Raw genomic sequence first — 22,163 nt, 5'->3', positions numbered from 1 at the left:
GACGCACAGCACCCGGGTTCCCGAGGCTCCCCAGGCCAGGCCCTTTCCTGAGCTCACACTGGGCGGGGGCCCGGCCTGCCAGCCTGGGGGCCGCGTGTGCCCGAGCCCCGGAGCCTGCGCCCTGGTGGCGTGTCGGAGCCCACGCGAGCATCAGCACTGCTGCAGCCGCCCGTGCGAGGGCCGGGCCCGGGGCTGCGCCGGAGCCGAGCGGCCGTGTTTAGCCCCCGTCGGGTCTCCCGTCCGGCCTCCGCGCCCTCGCCCTCCCTCGCCGCCGGGCACCTGTCTGCTACCCTCTAGTGGCCAGAAGCTGGCTCCCTGGAGGAAAGGGGACTCCTTCCCACACCGGGTACGACACCGGGTAGTCCTGGCCGCCGGGGGGCCTCCCGGGGTCCGGGGTCCCGTCTAAGCACGCAGACCCCGCCGGAGACCGACACGGCAGCGCAGACGGGGAGGAGGCGGCCACCTGGCTACGCGGTTCCGGGGCCTCCCCACGGGTAAAAACACGGTTGTTCACGCTCAATAGCCCCTAAGGTCTCCTCCAGGCTAGTTCTCGGCATCTGGGATGTGGGAGCTGGGTACCCCTCCCACGCCCCCCGTTAGCGCCGGGGCGGCCAAGCTTAGGCTCGGTGGCCAGGTAGCCGCTCACACACGGAGGCTCCCCTCCAGAGCTGACCCCTCCCTTGTCCCTAGCGCCAGGTGACTAACAAGGCCGCCTCCTGGGACCCTCTCCTCTTTGTCCCTGCAACTGCTGGGCCCCGGGTCGGGCTTGGGCTCCAGGGCCCCCTCCCCTTGGCCACGGGTGGCGGGAGAGCCCGGGGGCTGGCGGTAGGATTTTCCCCAGCCCTTCAGGGGGCCTCCCCCAGGAGCCCGAGGCGGGCACACCCTCCACCCAGTCACTCACCCTGGAATGTGGGCAAACCGGCTTCTAGCCCCAGGACGGCTCACATGCTCCCCTGCCCTGGGGGACACCTGGCCAAGGCTCCCGAGGGTGGGATGAGAAGGATGTTTGCCTTCACGGGGCTTCACATTGGGGACGGGCCGAGATAAGGAAGCCCTATAGGCCGGCCCTTATCTCCCGGTGTTGATGCCCCCGCAGCCGGCAGCGCGCTGGTGTTATGGGTAAGTGGGAAGGACTCCAGCTCGAGGTCAGGGCCTGGGAGGTGTTGTGGGGAGGAGCTGCAGTAGGACGGGGGCGCAGCCCCCCACGCTCTCCCCGGGAGGCCTGGTCCTGGGGGTATGGGGTGGCAAGAGCCCGGCCCCCGCCCTCTACGAGGGCAGCCGCGTCCCGCAGGACTAGGGGGGCCGAAGGCGGAGAGCAGGGCCGGCAACGCAAGGCGGGGTCCCCGTGCTGGGCACCGCGAGGACTCACCACACTAGTGGGGCCCAGGAGCGGCGGTCACGGTGCCCCGGACACCACGCTGGGCAGTCGGGGAGGCCTGCGGGCGGCACGTGGACGGAAGGGCCCGAAGGAGCCTCGCAGGGTCTGCCACAGAGCGCCAGGGCTGAGGACGAGGCCGTGACCCGCTGGCCCGCCGCCTCCGTCCCCTAACTCGTGCGAGGAGCCTCAAGGAGCCTGTTTCGGGGGCTGCGCTCGTGCTCTCTCCCAAGCCCTGCGCGGCGGAGGCCGAGGCCCGAGCCGATGACCTCCAAAGCCAAGGACACAGCCAAGGCGGAGACTCAAGAAGAGATAAGTGTCTGGTGAGCCCCCCTCATCCACGGCCCAGCCCAGGCTGCCGGCCGCGGCGATGCCCGTGGGGACCAGGACGCCGCACTCGGTGCCAAGCTCTCAACAGACTCACAGTTAAAATACTCACCCAGGGCACCCGGGGGGCAGGCCCCAGGCCCTGGGATCCAGCCCCACGCGCTCCCGCTCAGCCCCTCCCTCTCCCTCTCCCTCTGAGGCTCCCCTGCTTGTGCTCTGTCAGATAAATAAAAAAATTTAAAAACACAAAATGACTTATCCAGGATCAAAAGCAGGCGAGGCCCAGGAAGGAAGGGGAGGCCAGAGGAAGACACTACAATACACGTTTCAAGCAAAGGAAGAGATGAACGGGTGGTGCCGCAGGAAGGGAACTGGGCTCCTTCATAGGAAGTGGGATGGGGCTCCCTTGCACAGCCCCCACCGCCCTGCGCCCCATCCTTCCATCTGCGCGTGCGCCACCCCCACCTCCTCCACCTGCGAGCTCCCCCCAGACAGGGAAGTGCTGTCAGCCTCTGCGGCCCCTCCCCTCCCCGCGACCTCACAACATCTGCTCCGAAGAGGGCACATGTGGAAGCAAGAAATTTCACACGTTACCTCCACCTTAGATACTTGTCACTTAAAAATGTTTATTAAAATAAAGATTAAACCTATAGCCCCTTGCATAGTATTTCAAGAATCAGAAAAGAAAATAAAAGGGGAGAGGAGGGGAAAGCAGGAGAGGGGAGAGCAAGGGAGGGCAGGGGAGGGGACAGCAGGGGAGAGGAGGGGAGTGGAGGGCAGGGGAGAGGAGGAAAGGGCAGGGAGGACAGGGGTAGGATAAGAAAATCGTCTCTGCTCCTTCCAGGGAGTGGGGAGGAGGGAGAAGGTGGGGCCCTCACCAGAGCCAGGTTCTCTGGCCTTGGGACCGGCTGGTCCAGAGAAGTTTCCAGCAGAGCAGAGGCCAAGCACCACCGACACCCAAGCCCAGGGAACAGGCTTCCGCGCGGGGGAGTAAACACGGGGACGTGGGCCGGAGAACCGCAATGTGGGAAAGCCTGGAGACCCAGCGGCCGGGCCGCGAGCCTCTACGTGGCCGCGGGTGCCACGATCTGCTGGACGTAGTTGACGACGTTGCTGTGGAGCTGCTTGGCAGTGGCCGCGAAGGTCTCCCTGGCGAGGGCCTGGGCCTCCCGGCTGCCCCCCATCATGGCGCGGTACAGCGGGAGGGTATACTTCTGCTTCCCCTGCAAGAAACGCGGGGCCTGAGCACCGCTCGGCAAGTCCGCGGGCCCCGGGGCCTCGGCAGGCGCCAAAGGGAGGAGGCTCTCAGCGAGGGGTCCCGGACAGGCGGCTCTTATGCTGGCGTCTTCGTGGGGGCCAAGGGTCCCCGCGGGTGGATCTCAGTATCACCCCAACCCCTGCTAGCCCAGGGCGTCTACACTCCCCTTCTTCTTCTTCTCCCTTTTTTTTAAGCTGGTCTCCCCAGCACGGAGCCCAGCGCAGGGCCTGAGCTCAAGACCGAGATCAGACCTGAGCCGAGATCGAGAGTCAGCGATTAACCGACCGAGCCACCCGGGCGCCCCTGGGGGTCTACACTCAACCCAGCATGAGGACGGTTGGCACAGTGGGGCTCCCAGCTGGGAAGGCTGTTGGTGGGTGGCCACCAAGCCAGGGGCTGACCCACGGGCTGCGGTGGGTGACACGGGGGTCACGGGAGGCTCGACCCTTCTTCCCCGTGTGTTAGCTGGACCAGCTCGGACCCCTCAGGCCACACCAGCTGATCCCAGAAAAGCTCCCCAGCCCTGTAGGCTTCCCCGCCATGGCAATGCCTTCTCCGGCACCCTGAGCAGGGTCCTCCCCCCCCCACCCCGTCCCACCCCCACCCTGTCCACAGAGGGGCAGACGGTGAGGCTCTACGCTCAGGACTGTGGCCGGGGAGGCGAGGGGCCCACCGCGTGCCTGAAGGGGGCAGGAGGTGGGGTCACTCACCTGGCTCTGGAGAAATTCCTTCACCTTCCAGAAATCCTCCTGGTGGTCATTCTTAAGGACGATCTGGCCCCATCGGAGCCGGAGCTCCGCGTTCTGGGAGTTTGAGACCTTCGGGTAGGTCTCTGCCAGTTTTTTCACATTCCCTGAAAAAAGAACATGGGTTTTTACTGGCAGCGTCGCCAGAGCCACGAGCCAGGGGCCTAACTCCACCCTCAACAGGCACGTGTCTGCCCAAGGCCCCCCGAAAGCACTGGGAACGACGTCGAGGGGTTCCCAAGCGCCCACCTTACGCCGTCCTGCTCACCTTGCTCCGGAAGGTAATGCCCGGCTCTCAACCTCACCTTCATTTTTCTAAGGCTCCTCCACCAAACTTCCCTCAACGTAATCAGCCCGTGTCCCCGTCCCGCTCTCCTCCCGGCCTCAAGCACAGGGATCCTCCTAACGTCTCCTGCGCCCCCGTCTTCTCCCACCACCACTGAGCTGCTGAAAGCTGCCTTGGCTTCCACTGTCTCCTTACAACACGCCTGGACCCCTGGGTGCACGTTATCTCTGCTGAGCAGCGACACGCGTTAGTGGCTGAGAGCTTCCGGGGCCCAGCCCCGCCGGCTGTTGGCTTCGTGGCCTCTTCGTGCCCCAGGTCACCCCGTCACACGGGGCTCACATCACAGCCCCCGGGCACCAAGCAGTCGCAAGGACTCAGAGGCGTGGGTGCACGCGGGGCTCTGGGATCCCATTCCCCACGGCGCCCGTGCGGATGGCTGACGTCAGCCGGGGCGCACCCTGCCAGGTGCTTGCATCCACCCGCCAGCACCCAGCAGGTGCCCGAGGGCGAGCCTTGCCTCCTCCCTGAGTCTCCCTCGCCCCTGATGTCAAGCCCTGTGTACGAGGAACCCTGGCCTTCTTACGTGGATTTGCCCCTTTCCCTTACCCGGAGGCAGAGGGGATCTCTGGAGGATCTTATCGAGGAAATAAACCAGCTGGTAGGTCTTCCAGGTGGAGATGGCCACAGCTCCGATGGCCCCCATGTCCAGCTCCTCGGTCGCCCACTGCTGAGCCAGCTCCTCGGCAGGCCTCATGAGGGAGTCCCCGGGGGAGAGGTCGGGGAGGTAGGGGGGCCAGCCAGGGCTATTCAACCACCGATCAAACTCAAGGCCTGTTCGGCAGAAGGAGAGAGGGGACCGGGGACCGTCGGAACTCCCCGGCAGCGGGCGCCTGGCCCTCGAGCTCCCGTCTGCGTCTACGGGCCCCAAACTCCCTAACACTGGATGTCACCTTGCTCCCGCCGCGTCCTGCTTACAGCAACCCCCAGGGACCGCTGCGTCATCGGAGCTCTCCTCTCTCTACCCGCACGGTGGCTTCGAGTTGTGGTCGGCGCTGGACCGCCGGAGCCAGGCCGTGACCGCTGTCCCGGCCAGGCCCGCCCACGTGCTCCCTGAGAGCAGCGGAGGAGCGCGGGGCTGCGGCTCTGGCCCTGGGAGGCTGCCCGGGCCCAGCCCCGCCACCCAGGCCCGGTACTCGCCTCTGGCGCCTCAGCTTTATCTGGAGCCCAGTCAAGGCGGGGCGAGGAGGCCCGTGTCGCGGGCGGCGAGGAGGCCCGTGTCGCGGGCGGCCGTGGGGGACGAGGCAACAAGCAAGCACAGGGCGAGGGCTCACGCCCGGCCAGCAAGCACTCAGTAATCATTAACCGCCACTAGCCACGGAGTCTCGCGACCTTGAGACCTTGAAGCGGAGGCCTGGCAGCAGGGAGTGGGTGCCCCGGGCTGAGCGGTCCCAGCGGTCGGGGAAGCCGGCGCCACCAGCCCCACGATGGGCTAACTCGGGGCGCCCAGCCTGAGCGGCCTCGTCCGTCCCAGGGCACCGTCTGTCTCAGGGCGCAGGGTGGCCCCCGGGATTTTCCGTCCCTCGGACGCCGTGCGAGGCCGCCCATGCTCGCAGGCAAGGTGGGCCGGCTGGTACCGCTGCCCCGGGTCACAGCCCGCAGCTCTCCGGGCAGGGGGGTTGGGTCATGGGTGTGCGGCCGCGAGAACGGGGACAGAGGGGAGACACTGAAGGAACAAAGTGGAGAAAGCCAGGCCAGGAGGACACGAGAGAGTCTCTCCGTGGACGGGGGCCGGGGCCCGGGCTGGGCAGCTGCTCACTGCCTCTTACCAGGACGCTGATGTAACACTTCCCGCCCCGCCCTCGTCTTCCCAGGCGCAGATTAGACCCCTTCTCCACTATCTCCCAGGAGCCCACAGGCCAGCTCTCCGGCTCACCTGGAATGGAATCCACTCTCCTTTCCTTCAGCTCAGGGAAGTATTCCAAGTAGAATTCTAGAAAGTCCTCAGCTAAGATACTTTGGAATTTGAATTCATTAACATAGGCCTGCAGGGAGGGAGGTACTTTTCAGGCATTCTGGATCCCAGGGGGAGCACAGGCCCCCTGCTCCTCGGGTTCTCCTCCGACCCCTCGCCCCTTCGCCCGCCTCTACCCCTGCACTCTCGCCCAGCTGGCTTCTCTGCGCCTCCGCCTTCTCCCCTCGACTCTGAGTTGACTATACCTTGAGAAAAGTGTCAAACCGATCCTGATCACCCACCAAGTGGGCCAGGTATGACACAAAGCAGAAGCCCTTCTCGTAGGGGGTCTCGTTGTAGGTATCATCCGGGTCGACACCTAGCAGAGAAAGCAGACACTTGTAACCTGTCACTTGGGCTGTTCTTCTCCAGCTCCGGGTTCTAGGAGTAATCATGGAAGAGGTCGGATTTCAGCTTCCTCGGGTTCAGCAAGGCCAGGAAAGTTTCCAGATCCATCTTGGCCCCTCTCAAGCCACTTCAAAGTTGATCTTAAGGGGTCATTGACTACGGACCTAATACGAGGACAAAGAACCGGCCTTCCAGGGGAACTGGCAGGTTTCCTTATTCCCGGGATTGCTGTGCTCCACTGGGCTCCACTGGCTCTCGGGCTGAGCACAGGGCTTGGTGCCTTTTCAAGCCCTCTTGGTCACCAGCTACACCGAACCTCCTCCCCTCCCAGAACGACTGGTTGTTTCTACGAATGTTCTAGACCAAAATAAACTAATGACCACTCTACAGGGAGTTCATTTTCATGGTCACTGGCACCGAGGAACGTGAGCTTAAATTGCACAGAAAGGTTTTAGATTAGTCATACGTGGAACTAAAGAAAAATGTCACAAAATAAAAATACATGACCTTGGACAAGTCACTTGACTTGTGGGGTGCTCACTCACGTCCTCTGTAAAAGAAGGCAAATGCTCAACCTACAAAACCACAGGTCTCATTTGATAGAAAAAGGATGGCAAAGAGCCCTGTAAGACGATAGGGGCCCGTACAAGTGCAGAGCAATGGTCAAGTCACTACGAACTGCACAAAACCAGAAAGAACTCCCGTCTGGCTGGAGTGGCTTCCGTTGAGTTGGCCTAGAGGCCAGGAAATGGCTAAAAAGAGCTCTGGAGGGCTCCGCCTTCCCAGGACGGCATTCAAGGTGTGCACCGCTCAGCACAGAGCTCAAGTAACTTGGGGCTCCAAGCTCGGTCTCGGGGAGGGGCAGTCAGAGGAGCCTCCTGGACCTGGTTCGATCTTCACGCGGAGCTTGTTGAGTGGGTGTTCCTCGCCAGTGACCTCCATGTGCTGCTGAAGCAGGGCCCGCCCCGTGGCAGCTTCCAAGCAGGTGTAGGCAGAGCCTAGGGCAAAGAGAATCCTTGGAACCCTTAGGCCTCAAGAACGCCCAAGCCCGAGATTTTTCAGACAAAAGGGGGTGTGCTGCCCCCTGGTGGCCACAAGGTCAACGACTGGCCGCCCAAGCTTCAGGGCATCACCACCCCCACCCCCACCCCCACCCCCGGGGAACCCCAGGCCCACAGGGCTCCGTGACCCAGAACCTGACTCAGCCCCTGGCTCCCTGCTGCTCTGGGCTACACACGATGCGGTGAGCTCAGGCCCTTGGTCTCACCCATACATGAGGATGAGGGAAACTCACACCCTTTCCTGGGACTGTTCCTTTTCCCCATAAAAATATTTTAATTCTTAGAGATAGTAATTTGATCTTCTATGAAAACAGATTCTTTTCACTTGGCTGTTCCCATCAGACAAGAGAAACTGTCACCCAAAATTTTTCCAAGGGTCTCTACATGTCCGTCGGGCTCTAGGGATGACAGAGGGAATGGTGGAGGGGAAGGGGACCAGGCTGCGAACTAGCCACCTCTGCTCTGACTCTGGGCGAGCTACTCAACCTCTCTTAGGCTCAACTTCTTCATCTGCGCAGTGGGCTCACAACATCTGCTTGCAGGACCCTCAGTGGCTGAGTAGGACAGTCACAAACAGGCTCCTGTTCCATATACTCTGGATCAAAGCATACATCTGTACAAACTTTCAGGGGAGGGGGGTGCAATGGGCAATGTGTGCTAAAAAGTGTTTAAAATGTTCAGATCTCAGAAATTACATTCCTAGGAATTTACCTCCATTGAGATCACCTGAAACATAAACATTTACATGTAAAAAATATTTGTCAAGATATTCTTTCATTAGAAAGTAACAGGGGCGCCTAGGGACACCCAGGGACGCCTGGGCGGCTCAGGGGTTGAGCGTCTGCCTTTGGCTCAGGGTGTGACCCTGGGGTCCCAGGATCGAGTCCCATGTCAGGCTCCCTGCATGGAGCCTGCTCCTCCCTCTGCCTGTGTCTCTTCCTCTCTCTCTGTGACTCCCATGAGTAAATAAATAAAATCTTTTTTAAAAATAAAAAGAAATGTTATCCTTGTGTCTTCCTCTGTGTGTCCCTCTCCTAAAAAAACATACAAAAAAAAAAAAACCAGGGCCGCCTGGGTGCCTCTCAGGTTAAGTGTCCAACTCCTGATTTCAGCTCAGGTCATGATCTCAGGGTCGTGAGACCGAGCCCCACCATGGGCTCCTCGCACAGTCTGCTTGAGAATGTCTCTCCCTCAGCCCTTCCCCCTGCTCACACACAGTCTCTTTCTCAAAAGAAAGAAGAAAAAAAAAAATCAAAAATAACCTAATAACCAGGAACTAAGTAAGTTAAGAAACATACTCTGTAGCTATAGAAGAAATTTTTTTTTTTTTAATGGAAGAAAATTTAATGACCTGGGAAAACGCTTAACTTTATCAAGTCAAAAAAAAAAAAAGGCAGTTGGAAGGTCTGATGATTCATACACCCACACAGGAAAATGTTTGAAAGGATATACACCGATTTTCTCCGAACACTGAGATTATAGGTAAACATATTGTGCGTGCTTTCCCATATATTTCAAAATAGATTTTGATGTGAGAATAAAAACAATAAATGTTATATTTTTAGAGTACCTGATATATAGCAGGTTTTCCATAATGAGACAATGTTGAGAAAATATCTTAAAAGCACACCTGGGCTCAATTTGGGGTTCTGGCCTCACCTGCTAAGTGGCTGGGGCACATTTCTCGCACTTTTCAAGTCATAGTGAACTCATACATAAAATGGAGATAACATCTGTTTCATAGGGCTATTGTAAAACCATTAAATGATGTTATTTTTAATAAGGTGCCTGTACAAAGCCGGTATGTAGGTGTTCAATAGAAAGTCATGATTAGGGGATCCCTGGGTGGCGCAGTGGTTTGGCGCCTGCCTTTGGCCCGGGGCGCGATTCTGGAGCCCCGGGATCGAGTCCCACATCGGGCTCCCGGTGCATGGAGCCTGCTTCTCCCTCTGCCTGTGTCTCTGCCTCTCTCTCGCTCTCTCTGTGACTATCATAAATAAATAAAAAATTAAAAAAAAAAAAAAAGAAAGAAAGTCATGATTATAATGATCGTACAATTCATTATAAAACCAACTAGCTATCTGGGTGGACAGTGCTGGGCAATTCTCCTGGAGGGGTTGCCTGGCTGTTGGGAGAGCAGAGCATGGAGCGTGCCTTCAGCTTAGACGAGGGTTCACTCAGCCAACACGGAGGTCCTGAGACCACCCCCTCCACTCCCGTGCTACTGATTTCATGCCATGCAACGCCACGGGGCTGCTTTACTTAGAAGGAACTTCTGTCTAGAGTTGGCCCTTGCTGGCCTCTCCCTCGAGCTTTCCGCATTACTATTCCTCCCTTCATGCCCACTTGTGTCCCGAAACCCCGAAGGAGATCACACCAGCCTCACAGGTGGAAGCAGGCAGAGCAGGGTCCTAGGCAAAGGACGGGCACCTGGGCGCTGGCTTACCAAAGAGGACAGTGGAGATCCTCCTCTGAGCATACATGGTGAAACCTTCATTGAGCCAGAATTCACCCCAGTTGGCATTGGTGACCAGGTTCCCAAACCAACTGTGGGAGATCTCGTGGATGATGACATCGGCCAAGGAGCGGTCCCCTGCTAGCAGGCAGGGGGTGACAAAGGTCAGACAAGGGTTCTCCATTCCTCCAAATGGAAAGGATGGCGGCATGAAGAGCAGGTCATATCTGCCGAGAGAGTGGGAGGTCACAGACCCTGCCTCACTTCCCCAGGCAGGACTCTCGGTCCTGGGAGACGTAACCCTGGGCCCAGCACTGAAATGACACCCAGCGTCCTCCGCCGTCCAGCCAGCTTGCTGGGACCTCCCATTCCCCAGGTTTTGCTTTCTCGAAGGCCAGGCCAGTCTCTGAAACCTCCCTGTTCTCCTTCCAAGCAGGGTATGGCCGTACCATCGGCTCGGTCAGTTAGTTCACGATGGCTCAGGTGGGGTCACAAAGATCTAACAGCCTTTTTTTTTTTTTTCTAACAGCCTTGTATCTGAGGCGGCTAAAGTCTGAAGATGTCAAAGGAGAAAACGGGAGTGTGTGGCTGCTTCTAGCAACCAAGTCACAAAGGTCCCCTGACAGCGTTTCCCGGACTCCACACTCAGCAGCTGGAAGGCACTTCAATAACCCTCCCTCTCGGGATGCCCTGCTCAGCAACAGTGAATGAGGCCTGGCTTATCCCTCCCTCTTGCTCGTCCTCCTCTCCTTTACTTCTGGGATTGGGGGCTGGCTCTGCTCTAGGAGACAGGAGAAGCAGCAGCACCAGAAGGAAGGCAGGGGGAAACCAGGGACTCGGGTTAACAAAAGACATTGGGATCGACGTGATACCACACCTTCCCCAGACGTAGGGTCCAAAGAGTTTTTCTCCTGTTGCCAGAAATTCTTCTATCACTCCGTTGTACTCCTCCTTGGCAGCGTCAATCAGGCAGGGCTCAGCCCACACCCGGCTCCTAAAGACAAGAACACAGAAGGAGCAGGATGGTGCTTGGAGACTCGATCCTGAAAGCACCCGCAGAAACCTGGCAGTTGCATATCTGAGCCAAATGAATGTGACACTGTGGCCAGCCACAGAGGCAGGAGGTGCAAGGTCGGATCCCCTGCACGGGCCCGAGAGACTGCGCGCCACACCTGATAAATAAGAACCCAACACAGCGACAAGGAGGAACTGCCTCCCGTGTGCAACAGGCTCAAACTCACAGCGCCATAATTTTCTGTCTCCAACACCAAATGTGACCTTGTAAGTCACTGACCTCTCTGAGCTTCAGTGTGCCCATCTGTGAAGCGAGCGGGAAAGAGGAAAGAAGACAGCATATAAAAGCCCTTCATACAGCGGCTCACACAGTGAAAGCTGGTTTCCTCCTCCCCGTGGTGATTCTCACAACCCGGGGAAGTGAAAGCAACTCCAGGGGTAACCCCACACTAACGTTAATAGAAAAGTGTGACTATCGGGCAGCCCCGGGGGTGCAGCAGTTTAGCGCCACCTGCAGCCCACGGCGTGATCCTGGAGACCCGGGATCGAGTCCCACATTGGGCTCCCTGCATGGATCCTGCTTCTCCCTCTGCCTGTGTCTCTGCCTCTCTCTCTCTCTTGCTCCGTATCTCTCATGAGTAAATAAAATAAAAATCTTAAAAAAAAAAAAAAGTGTGACTATCTGGGAATGGCAGTGGCAATTGTGCTTGTAAGAGAGGTGTCTTTATTTTTAGGAGCGGCATCCTGACTGGCTTGCTTCTAAATGGCCAAGCAAAACCAAAAACGCATCCACACCAAAAAACTGATATTAATAAATGAAACTAATATGGCAAAATGGATGAGCATGCAGGCGTTCAATGCATTGCTTTCTCAATTATCTGTATGAAATTTGCGAAATAAAAAGAAGGGGAGGGGCGCCTGGGTGGCTCAGTGGGTAAGCAACCGACTCTTGGTTTCAGCTCAGATCATGAGATCAAGCCTTATGTCAGGCTCTGCAAGGAGTCTGCTTGAGGTTCTCTCTCTCCCTCTGCCCCTCCCATTTGTGCTCTCTCTCTCAAAATAAATAAATATTCAAAAAAAAAAAAGGGCAGGGGAAGAAGGGGAAACATGGTGGAAAGGGGGTAAAAATCAAGATCCAGCCCCACAGAAAGTCTGGGCTGAGAAGGGAGGTGATTAGCCCAAGGCTGTTCACTGAATTCAAGGATGAGCTGACCTCAGAGTTCAAGGGTCCTGTAGCCCAAGACCGCCCTGGCCAAGAGCTTCTGGATGTTCCACAGCACTGTCCTCCTACACAGACATACTGGATGGAGAAGAAGATGGCAAAGTAGACGGTTCCAGGTCAGGGGAGAGGGAAGGCTTCCTCCTGGGCCCTGCAGAGGCTCAGGGACTGTTCTAGCAGGAGGAGAAAGGGCAGGTGCTTCCCAAGTAGCAGACACAAGAGCCTAGCAGTGGAAACGGTACGTGCAGGTGAGGAGCCACTGACAGTCTGGGCCACTGGAGCACTCATCGTCAGACGGCGGATGGGGCAAGGAGGGGAAGGGCAGGGAGGGAGGTTCTCAGAGCTCCAGTCACAAAGGGCCGACAGGCCACGTGACACAGCTGGACCTCCAGAGCCATGAGAGCACTGTATTTATTTTTATTTTTAAAAAATATTTTTTAAAGATTTTATTTATTTATTCATGAGAGACACAGAGAGAGGCAGAGACACAGGCAGAGAGAGCTCCTGTAGGAAGCCCGATGTAGGACTTGATCCCAGAACTCACGACCTGAGCCAAAGGTCAAATGCTGAGCCCCCCAGGTGTCCCACCGCAAGAGCATTTTAAACCAATAAGTGGTATTATCAGATTGAGCCCTGAGAGATCACTCGAGTGGCAGTACCCAGAAGATACCTTTAAATTACACAAGCAAGTACATATTCCCAAGAAAAGTATGTAGCAGAGGAGAAGGGGCCCAGAACAGAGTCTTGGGCGACACCAGCACATGGCGGGCTGGGCAGAGAAGAGCCCACAACAGAGACCAGGAGGAGGAACCGGGCAGTCCTGGAACTGGGACAGAATTGCGTCACGGGAGCCAGAGGTGGGTCAACGGAGGCAGAAGAAAAAGCACAGAACGCCGAGGCAAGGACTGAGGAGCCATGTGCTTTAGGTGGTGGGGCCAGTGGCCTCTCTCACTACAGGAGTTTCTGTGGCACGACGGGGAGAGGTGCTGGATTTCCACGGGTCCAAGTAGTCCATGGGGGGTGGGTGAGCATAAAGGCTACTCTTCTAAGAAACCTGGCTAAGAAGGGGAGCGGAAGGTAGTGTGCTAGGAGGGAAGGTGGAGTCAATGAGTTTGCTTTTTGCTTTGTTTGGCACAGAACCAAGGACGGCTCAGATGCAGAGATCTGGCTTTAAATAGGATGGAACCCTCTTCAGAGTCCAGAGGGGAAAAGGGAAGGATGAAAATGACTTTTACATGAAAAACAGGAAGCTGACATAACCATATCTGATGCATTAAATATTCTCACTAAAGTAGGAGACAAGATATCTGCTTGGAGTGAGGGTCTGGTGTTTGAATTGGAAAATTGAAGACGAAAGTCTTCGTTTGAGGACAGTCATCTAGAAAGATAAATAAAAGGACTGGTGAGCAATATTGGAAGCTTATCTATAGTTGAAGACTACGTTTGCTCTGTTTTTCTTGAAAACCACATGAATGTCTATTTTGACTTTTAATTCCAACTTTTCACCAAGAAACCAGAAATGGGTCGTAGAACCAGTATGCACAGCTGCATTACTTCTCCTTCTCTCAGACACCCAGGTACAGAAGCAGAGAAGAGGGACAGTAGGCCCCGGGGCTGGAAGTTAGAGCAGCAGCATAGTTTGCAAGGTGGCCCCGGTGTTGGGAGGAGAGGATCAACCCCACACCTGGGGCCACAGAGAAAAGATGGACCGGCCACGAGACGCTGGCTGCCCAGGAGGAAATGCACAGCTTGCAGGAATTAAGGCCTCAGTGAGCTTGCAAAGCAGATGTAGTGGGAATGAGGCCACCAGGGGGCCAGGAGGTCAAGAGGGTGAGGTCAGAGAATGAATGAGTGGAAGGTGTTTAAAATCGCTGCCACAGACAGTTCACGCGAATGCCCTCGGCTAGGCCCCAGGCTGCAGAGCGCGCCGGTGACTGTAAGGGGTTGAGTCAGGGGGAGAGGAAACCTGAAGCCACCCTCGATCCTGGGCGTTGGGACAGGTAATCCCGATGGAGAAAAAAGTCACCAAAGATGATGTGACAGCGTACCAGGCTGAGAAAAGACCATGTTACAGGAGTAAGAGTCCTCAAGGAATTGCTTTGTGATCAGCTTGGATGCCACAACTAGCAAAGTCCTTTATCCCAGGCCATGTCAGCTTGCTACAACTAGTAGGTGAAGGCCAGGCTAGACAGGGGGCATCCAAGATACCTCCTCCACTACACAGATTTCTGTCAAAACAAACTGGAATGCTCTCAGTCCAGCTGGAATTTTATCACCAGTATCTGTCGTAACAAGCACAGGATTTGCAATAGAAATGCCTCGGCTGGAATTCCAGTTCTGCTAACGATGTGACTTTGCACAAGCAATTCCACCAGAAGCCTCAGCGTGCTTATCTGTGAAATGGAGACAATAGTAACCTCCACCCCCATCCCCACCCTGAAGAGATTATACATAAAATATGACTGAGATATATCCACCAACTCTTCTGTCCAGGACTTCCCTCCCGTGGTAACAGCCACTGGGACTGGCGGCAAAGTCTGCCGGATGACCTTCTCATCTAACTCGCCTTCACTAGACCCTAGGCTGTGCTCCAAGAGGCAAGGACCATCTGCCTGATAAGAGAAGTAATAAGTTATCAGCACCAGTTAAATGGATTCTATCACCTGGACTGATGTATTATATTGTCGTTTTATTACAGACGGCTCAGAAAAAAAAAATCAGCATTCTCTGGTGTGTTTGGAATACATTTTTCTTTCATTCCTCATTAATAGCTCATACTCTTACTAACAGAACCTTAGTAAGAGTAACTTCTCTAAAACGACTTTCCTTATCTATTTTCCTGTCAACTGCCAACGCTGACACTCCTTGGCTTACCTACTACCCTATGTGCCAGAAAGACTGCCCTTCATGGCAAGAGAGCACCTGCTCTTTCTGGACTGGTATTGTTTGCACTGTGTGTGCGGGGACACATGCCAGTGGCATCCCACCTACCATTCTCTCTGAAACCCAGGAACTAGGATTCGTGATCTGAGCAGTGCTGCTGAGCCCAGCTATGAAGTCTGACGCTTGTGACCAATGCTGTCAAGGATACCATTACCCCCAGGAGCTGAGAGGTCACAGCAACAGAGCCAGGAAATGCGCCACAGCTTTACTATCCAACCTCTGATCGTTTTACATCAGGATTACACTGGACTGGCAGATAATATGAGAGCCAGGAAAAACCTACACTCCCGGTCAAGTTTCTTTTCACAGGAAACCTTATAAAATCCTTCTTTATCACCATCAAACCCATCTGATTTCCCGGAGGATCTCTGCCACCATGGGTTCAGGTTTGTTCATCTGGAGCACACAAAAAAGGAGCTCCCACTTTCCTCTCCTGAGGCAAACAATGAGATCAAAGTTGTATATTTCCAGGAATTAAGTGCTAGAGAAAATGGGGAGGTTTGGTACAAAGATTAAAAAGCAAATACAATTGCTAGAAGGGAATTCAGAACTAAAAGATACTAATAAAGATCAGTCTTCTAAAACTTCTGGCTTGGTGCCTACCTGCACCCAAGGTGGCCCAGGACAGAAGCTACTGGTAGCAGGACTGATGACCTGATTCTAGACAGCAGGATTAGAGTGGGAGGGAGCAGGGAGGAAAGGCAGAAAGAGAAGACTTCCTCCCTCTGTACACATGCCACACGCCTCTGGGCTGCAGAGAGGCTGTCCATTCAGAGAGGATGCAAGACTGTCCCAAGAACCATCCCAGCTGGGCCATTGGTCAGAGGCCTCCCGGCCTCAAGGTCAGTCCAACCTTGCCTGTGGGGGTCTTGTTTCCTACCTGGGTCCAACTTCAGCCGAAACCAGATCTCCGATGGCCAAAGCTATCAGATAGGAGGGGATGGGCTGACACATCTGGAAGAAGAACTTATTAGGACCTCTCTTCTCCCAGGTGCTAGCACTCATCACAGCTGTGAAGCCATCTGGGACCTGACAAGAGAGAAAGCTTAGGAGATTTTACCTGGAGAGTCTCCTGATTTGCTCAAAGAACAGCATGGCTTACAACCTGCATAGTGATAGCGATGACCTGGAGCCCATTTTGGAGAACAAAAAGGTTCAAGAAACTAAACTTGTGCTAAGCTGGTGGCATTTAACACAAATAAAATTCCTGTCCATGGGGGAATTTTGCAGAGGTGCCACTGGATGGATGTAACAATTTAACAGCTGAAAGGTAATCAGATAGATCTGAAATTATATTTTCAATCCCAAGAGCAGGTGCACATAACTTTAGCCCCCTTACCTCAACAAGAGCAGAATATCTGCATTTCACTGCAGGAGTGTCGAAGCAAGGGAAGAAGGCCCGGTTTAAGACAGCCTGACCCTGGGTATAGACAAAAGGCTTCTCCTTTCCTGCTGTCTGCTCAGGAGCCAACCAGCAAACCTAAGAGAATAAAAGAACATTTCAAAACTGACACCCCCTACATGAGCTCAATCCAGCCAGAGAAAAGGAGCTGGCTGGCCTGGGAGAATTTTAGGTAATCCTTACAATCCTGCCAGCAGTTTAGCCCTGACTGGGAAGTTCTCTCCTACTGTGTATTTAATCCACCCTAGAATCCATGCCAAGGTATGGCGTCCACTTCACATGGTAGAAACACTACAAAGGGTCTGTTTCTCACATCCCATTGGGTATCTCAAGAGTTCCAGACATGGCCTCTGACCCTGGCATCCTATCTTCCTCCTCTGAGTCCTTCACACTGTAATAGTTTCTCGTTAAAAAACAAACAGGGACGCCTGGCTCAGGGTTGAGCGTCTGCCTTTGGCTCAGGTCGTGACCCAGGGTCCCGGGATCGAGTCCCACATCGGGCTCCCCGCAGGGAGCCTGCTTCTCCCTCTACCCGCGTCTCTGTCTCTCTCTGGGTCTCTCATGAATAAATAAATAAAATCTTAAAACAAACAAACAAAAAACCAATGAGGAAACAGCTGTATTTGAACTTGTGATAAAAGGCATAGAAATGCAGAAATGAAGTGGGAGGAGTCTGTGATGAATACATGTTCTCCGTTCCTGACACCCTTTCAGAATAGATGTACACTATAGGCATTGGCTATATATAATTATTTTTTTCTTTTAAAGATTTTACTTTTAAGTAATCTCTACACCCAATGTGGGGCTCAAACTTACAAGCCCGAGATCAAGAGTTGCACATTCTACCACCTGAGCCAGCCAGGTGCCACGGCTAAGAAGTATATACTTCTTAATTTGTTTCCTGTTAGCCTTTAACAAAGAGCAAATCTGAGTGATTATCACAAACCCAATTTTTGCCTACAGCAAAAAGTTCACTTACAACATAGTTCACTTACAAAAGTTCACTTACAACTGGAGGAGGGGAGGGTTTGCTGGATATGTCAGCACCAAAAGCCACTTAGAATTTAGAAACCGATTACCTAACTCTGGCAACCATTCATACGGGAAGCGAAACTTTCTGGTTTAAAGACGAGTAGGACTGAGATGGTTGGAAGGGAGAAAACATTCTTAAGGCGGTGGACAGCAACATGAAGAAAGGCACGGACGGGCAGGTCTCTGGGAACTGGAGGTAGGTTTCAGATGCAGAGGTGGGGGGCATGGCTCGGCAGGTGGAAAGGCTTTGAACACGGGTATTTGAGACCTGCTTTTAAGAGGCATAAGGACAGCACATGGAGATGCTGGCTTTTTATTTGCTTGAGTTTCTTTTGTAGTGTGTGTGAAAACGTCAATGAGTCTCCTTCCAAAGAGTATAATACAGATGGAAAGGAGGAGAAAGAAATGTCACAGTGCAGAAACAGCAGTGTCTCAGCCAGGTGAGTGAGGTCACCATCAACCAGTCACAAATTATGTTGATACTATGTATTCTCAATATGATGTGAAGACAGCACTGTACGTTTGTGACATTCCATGAAATTTTGCTGTGAACCTAAAATTGCTGTAAAAAAATAAATTTTATTTTTTATTTTTTAATAACCCCTGTCTGATCATGGGAAAGACAAATTCCAACAGAGAGGCATCCTACATCAGACCAATACTCAAAACTCTCAGGGTCATCAAAAACACAGAAAGTCTGAGAAATTTTCATAGCCAAGGGGAGCCTAAGGATACATGAGAGCTAAAGATACTATGGATTTCTGGATGCGATCCTGAAACAGAGAAAGTATTAAGTGAAAACTAAGAAAATATGAAGAAGAAGAAAAAAAAACTCTGAGCTTTAGTTAATAACACTGTATCAGTATTGGTTCATTAATTGTCACAGATGTACCAGACTTGCAAAATGCTAATAGAGTAAACTGTGTGGAAGGGTATATGGGAACTGTACTATCTGCTCACTTTTCTTGTTGATCTAATGGTTTTTAATCTTTTTGGACAGAATCTCAAGCAGGCTCCACACCCAGCATGAAGAGCCAGGGCACCACAGGGCTCAATCTCACAACCCTGAGATCATGCCTCAAGCTAAAACCAAGAATTGGGCCACTTGGGATCCCTGGGTGGCGCATCGGTTTGGTGTCTGCCTTTGGCCCAGGGCGTGATCCTGGAGACCCGGGATCGAATCCCACGTCGGGCTCCCGGTGCATGGAGCCTGCTTCTCCCTCTGCCTGTGTCTCTGCCTCTGTCTCTCTCTCTCTCTCTCTCTCTTTGTGACTATCATAAATTAAAAAAAAAAAAAAAAAAAAGAATTGGGCCACTTAACTGATTGAGCCACTCAGGCATCCCTAAACTGTTTTTAATTATATTAATGAAAGAACTTTAATGAGTTGACAATAAGAGCTAACACAGTATTCACTAGGTGCCAGGTACTGTTTCAGGCACTTAGACAAAGATAACTCTTTTAACTTCTGTCAAGCATATAGACTAGTACCTGGCACATTTTAATAAACCCTGGTCATCCTCTCTGCCATACCGTAAGTCCTTCATCATCATCTTTAGTTGAGGTTTTTTTGTTGTTTGTTTATAATGACAGGGGAGAGAATGAAGGAGGCTGGTAGTACAAGTACTTCCACTATGTAAAAAAGAGTCTAAAGTCAGGGTGTGGCTGTTACCTACAGTGATTACGGGGAGAGCTCTCACTTAGGATGGTGGCCATGAGAAGAAGGAGTACATACAAGTGCCTTGAATGTAGTGCAAAGTGGGAATCTCCGCTGTTAGGGCTCTGATGAAAGCCATTTAGTACTCACTCTAACATGAGGTGCCACTTTCAGAGAGGGCTTTATTTTTCCAGCTTTCCTGTTTAATTCCTCGTTCCCACCCCAAGCCAGAAACTAGAACATAACAGGGCAACCAAATGCATTTACTGATGTTATGTTATCCTTAGAGGGCACTGGGTTTTTTTTTTCCTTTGGAGCCTTAGAGGCTAATTGGAATTGCTTTGGACTTGTTTTTTAAACAAGCTCTATCACGGGTTCATTTATTTCCCGAGTAGTTACAGATGGAAACAGAACTGCCCTTTGAGCCAGCTCTAAGCGAGAGGAACTGCTGGCCAGATAAGTAGACTTCGGTCGCAGGCAGGGAGCCTCCCGGGGACACTTGTAACCCATCCTCCCTGAGAAAGCAACCACAGCCTCAGGACCCTCTAGGAAGGAGCGTCCACCTCTTACAAACGCAAGCCAGATAACCACCCATCCTTTCACTTCCCATATCTGCCCCCCACCCCGGAAATGTCATATTTACGAGTCCATCAGTATTTGAGTCAGTCAAGAGTAACAACAGGGCCAAGTTATGCCAAAGCCTAGTACAGCCTAGTTGCAGTTCCCGTTTTTACTCAAATTCTTCCCTTACACAAGCCTAGGACTTTGCAGAAGAAAAGGCAAGCACCGTCTGGGGTTCGGGGTTATCTCAGCCCGGGCACGGGGCGCGCAGGACAAAGGGCCGACCGGCGCCCGGGGCTCCTGAGCCGGCCGCGGCCAGGGCTGCCGCACGGGAAGAACTTCAGCAGCTCCCAGGGACCTCGGCCCAGAGCTCAGGGAGGCGTCCAGGTCGCTTTGGGGGCAGCCGGTTCTCCGGAAGGGGCGCGTCTGCGGGAGGGGGCGGCAGGCGGCCGGGGGAGCAGCGCGGACGGGCGGCCGGAGCCCAGGGGAGGAGCGGCGGGGACGGGCGAGGCACGGAGCGGGCAGCTGCAGGCCGGCCGCGGCCCGAGGGAGGCAGGGCGGGGGGGGGGGGGGGGGGCGCCCGGAGCTGGCATCGCCCTCGGCCTCCCCCCGGGGCCGGGCCGCGGCGCACTCACCCCGGGTCCCTCCCCGACGCGGTAGGTGAGCAGAACCTGGAAGCGCTCGCCGGGCGGGCAGGGCCGCGGCAGGGCCACGCACAGGGCCTGGCCGTAGTGCGCGAAGGGCTGCGCGTGGAAGGGCGCGGGCTCGGCGGGCGGCTCCCCCGGGCCGGGCCGCGGCCGCCGCAGCGTGGCCGCCGTCACCTCCAGGCACGGGTGCGCGTCGAGCCGCAGCTCGGTGGCGCCCTGGGGCAGCAGGCCGCGCAGGTCCAGCACCGCCGTGCCGCTCAGGGCCCTGCTCCCGGGGCCCGGGCCCGGAGGCCCGAACTCGGCCCGCAGGTCCAGGTGCAAGTGCAGCATCTCGAAAGCCCGGAAGTTGGAGGCCGAGGCCACGTCCACCGCCTGCGCCGAGTGCAGCGGCCGCGGGGCCGCCGAGGAGCCGCTCGGACCCGCGTCGCTCGCCATGGTCCCGCCGCGCCGTTGAGCCGCCGCGGGGAAGCCGGCCCGCGCCTCCGACCGCCCCGGGGACGCCCCGCCCCGAGCGCGCAGGCCCCGCCCCCCAATGCGCGGGCCCCGCCCCTCAGGCCCCGCCCCCGAGAGCGCAGGTCCCAGGCCCCGCCCCCATCGCGCGGCCCCGCCCCTCAGGCTCCGCCCCCGAGCGCGCAGGCCCCGCCCCCAGGGAGGCCGGGCTGGGTCACGCCCCTCTCCAAACCCCGAGACCTGACCTAACGCCCCGCCCCGCCCTTGCTCTCCAAGTCCCCAACTTCCAGCCTGTCCCGAGTACCTGAGCACCGTGGGCAGAAAGGTACAGTGGGATAGTCCGGCCCACAGTTGTCCAGGCTCATCCTACTGCGCTGTTGCCGTCGTCCCAAGCAGCACACCTTTCTCTGCGGACGTTTCGGTTCCCGATCTTCCAGGAAGGGAGCAGGACGTGGATGGAGCCCCGGGTTGGAAGAGTCGGAGTTTGAGATCTCACACTCCGCGCTGGACCGATCATTAGGGCCGTGTGACACCTTGGGCCAGTCACCCCCGACAAAGGTGAACCTCCCAAGCCCCTTTCTGCACCTGTAAGATAGGAGTAATAGCTCAGGAGTTAATTGTGGGTTCTCAATCCCACAGCAGATCAAGGTTCATCCCCAGCAGCTCCAAGCACACTTACCTTTCCTTCTTCTGCCAAGGAATGGTGAACCCGCACATTACGGCGTGACGCTTGGCTGTCCGTCCTGCGAGTTTTATTTCCCCTATTGTATTGTAAAGCATATTGAGCTAGGGGTACCTTTGCGTTATATTTTGTATCTTTTCTGTATGAATAGGGTTGCAATAGCCCTTCTGTGAATAAGGAGCTAGTCAATGATATTTTCACTGATCAGGTGGGAAATTAGATTTTTAAAAAGACAACATAGGAAGTTTTTCATAAAAGGTAATAGAATCCTATCATGTGTTACCTACTATTATAGTGTTAAAATTTTGTGTTATGAAATGCTTATGGTAGTTTTTTTAAAATTCCATATAAGGTCAGTGTTTTAACTTATTAGTGAAAAAAATCTTTTAACTTATTAGTGAAATCCAAGTTTTTTTTTGAAAAAGCAACTTTTCTGCGGCATTGAGCACAGTAGTTGGTAACAGACTTCCAATACAACTGCCTCCAAATTATTCATTCCCTGATGCAATGTGTTTTTAGTTGAGCATCAACTATACACCAGCCACTAGGTTGGGTGTTGGGGATACAGTTTTAACAAATCTGGCACAGTCTCTCTGCTGGTGGTGTTCACAGTCTAGCTCATATTTTAACTTACAGACAAAAAACAAAAAACAAAAAACAAAACCACATCATGACAATTCCATGTGCTGTG

At 54.5% G+C, this 22,163-nt stretch overlaps 2 protein-coding genes and 1 long non-coding RNA gene across 5 annotated transcripts in view; 1 reads left to right on the top strand and 2 right to left on the bottom strand.

Moving 5' to 3' along the window:
- Window positions 1-1,039: 1,039 nt before the first annotated feature.
- The window catches only part of SHISA4 (shisa family member 4), a 102,850-nt gene continuing 81,726 nt past the window's right edge, over window positions 1,040-22,163 (bottom strand). Inside the window, exon 5 of the mRNA XM_072733485.1 lies at window positions 1,040-1,176. Within this exon, the coding sequence (XP_072589586.1) occupies window positions 1,055-1,176 (122 nt within the window). The 3' untranslated portion in view covers window positions 1,040-1,054. The remainder of the gene's footprint in view (window positions 1,177-22,163) is intronic.
- RNPEP (arginyl aminopeptidase) lies at window positions 2,309-21,401 on the bottom strand. 3 transcript variants are annotated; one of them, XM_026017958.2, is made up of 11 exons: window positions 21,095-21,401; window positions 16,383-16,523; window positions 15,924-16,072; window positions 10,745-10,861; window positions 9,859-10,094; window positions 7,236-7,349; window positions 6,210-6,322; window positions 5,926-6,034; window positions 4,599-4,823; window positions 3,671-3,813; window positions 2,309-2,925 (listed from the first exon to the last, which is right to left on the bottom strand). In XM_026017958.2, the coding sequence occupies exons 3-11, from the start codon at window positions 16,046-16,048 to the stop codon at window positions 2,767-2,769; spliced, it is 1,341 nt and encodes a 446-aa protein (XP_025873743.1). In that variant the 5' UTR covers window positions 16,049-16,072; window positions 16,383-16,523; window positions 21,095-21,401; the 3' UTR covers window positions 2,309-2,766. The 3 variants fall into 3 exon arrangements, with proteins under 3 accessions (XP_025873743.1, XP_072589584.1, XP_072589585.1); XM_072733483.1 differs by lacking the exon at window positions 21,095-21,401 and adding an exon at window positions 20,329-20,841; XM_072733484.1 differs by lacking the exons at window positions 15,924-16,072; window positions 16,383-16,523; window positions 21,095-21,401 and adding an exon at window positions 20,329-20,665.
- Window positions 17,605-18,610, top strand: LOC140595025 (uncharacterized). Its single transcript, XR_011996426.1, has 3 exons — window positions 17,605-17,673; window positions 17,816-17,917; window positions 18,478-18,610. It is a non-coding gene; the product is annotated as an uncharacterized lncRNA (long non-coding RNA).

The sequence above is a fragment of the Vulpes vulpes genome, chromosome 13 (genome assembly GCF_048418805.1).
Source record: "Vulpes vulpes isolate BD-2025 chromosome 13, VulVul3, whole genome shotgun sequence".
In the NCBI taxonomy this organism is placed as follows: domain Eukaryota; kingdom Metazoa; phylum Chordata; class Mammalia; order Carnivora; family Canidae; genus Vulpes; species Vulpes vulpes.
This window is presented reverse-complemented; position numbering and strand designations above follow the sequence as displayed.

Coding starts and splice junctions, on each gene's coding strand:
- RNPEP (XM_072733483.1), bottom strand. CDS start 20,775: ATGGCGAGCGACGCGGGTCCGAGCGGCTCCTCGGCGGCCCCGCGGCCG. Junction 10,095..10,744: donor GGACCCTACGTCTGGGGAAG/GTGTGGTATCAC, acceptor CTCTCTCGGCAG/ATATGACCTGCTCTTCATGC. Junction 6,035..6,209: donor GGTTTGACACTTTTCTCAAG/GTATAGTCAACT, acceptor CCCTCCCTGCAG/GCCTATGTTAATGAATTCAA.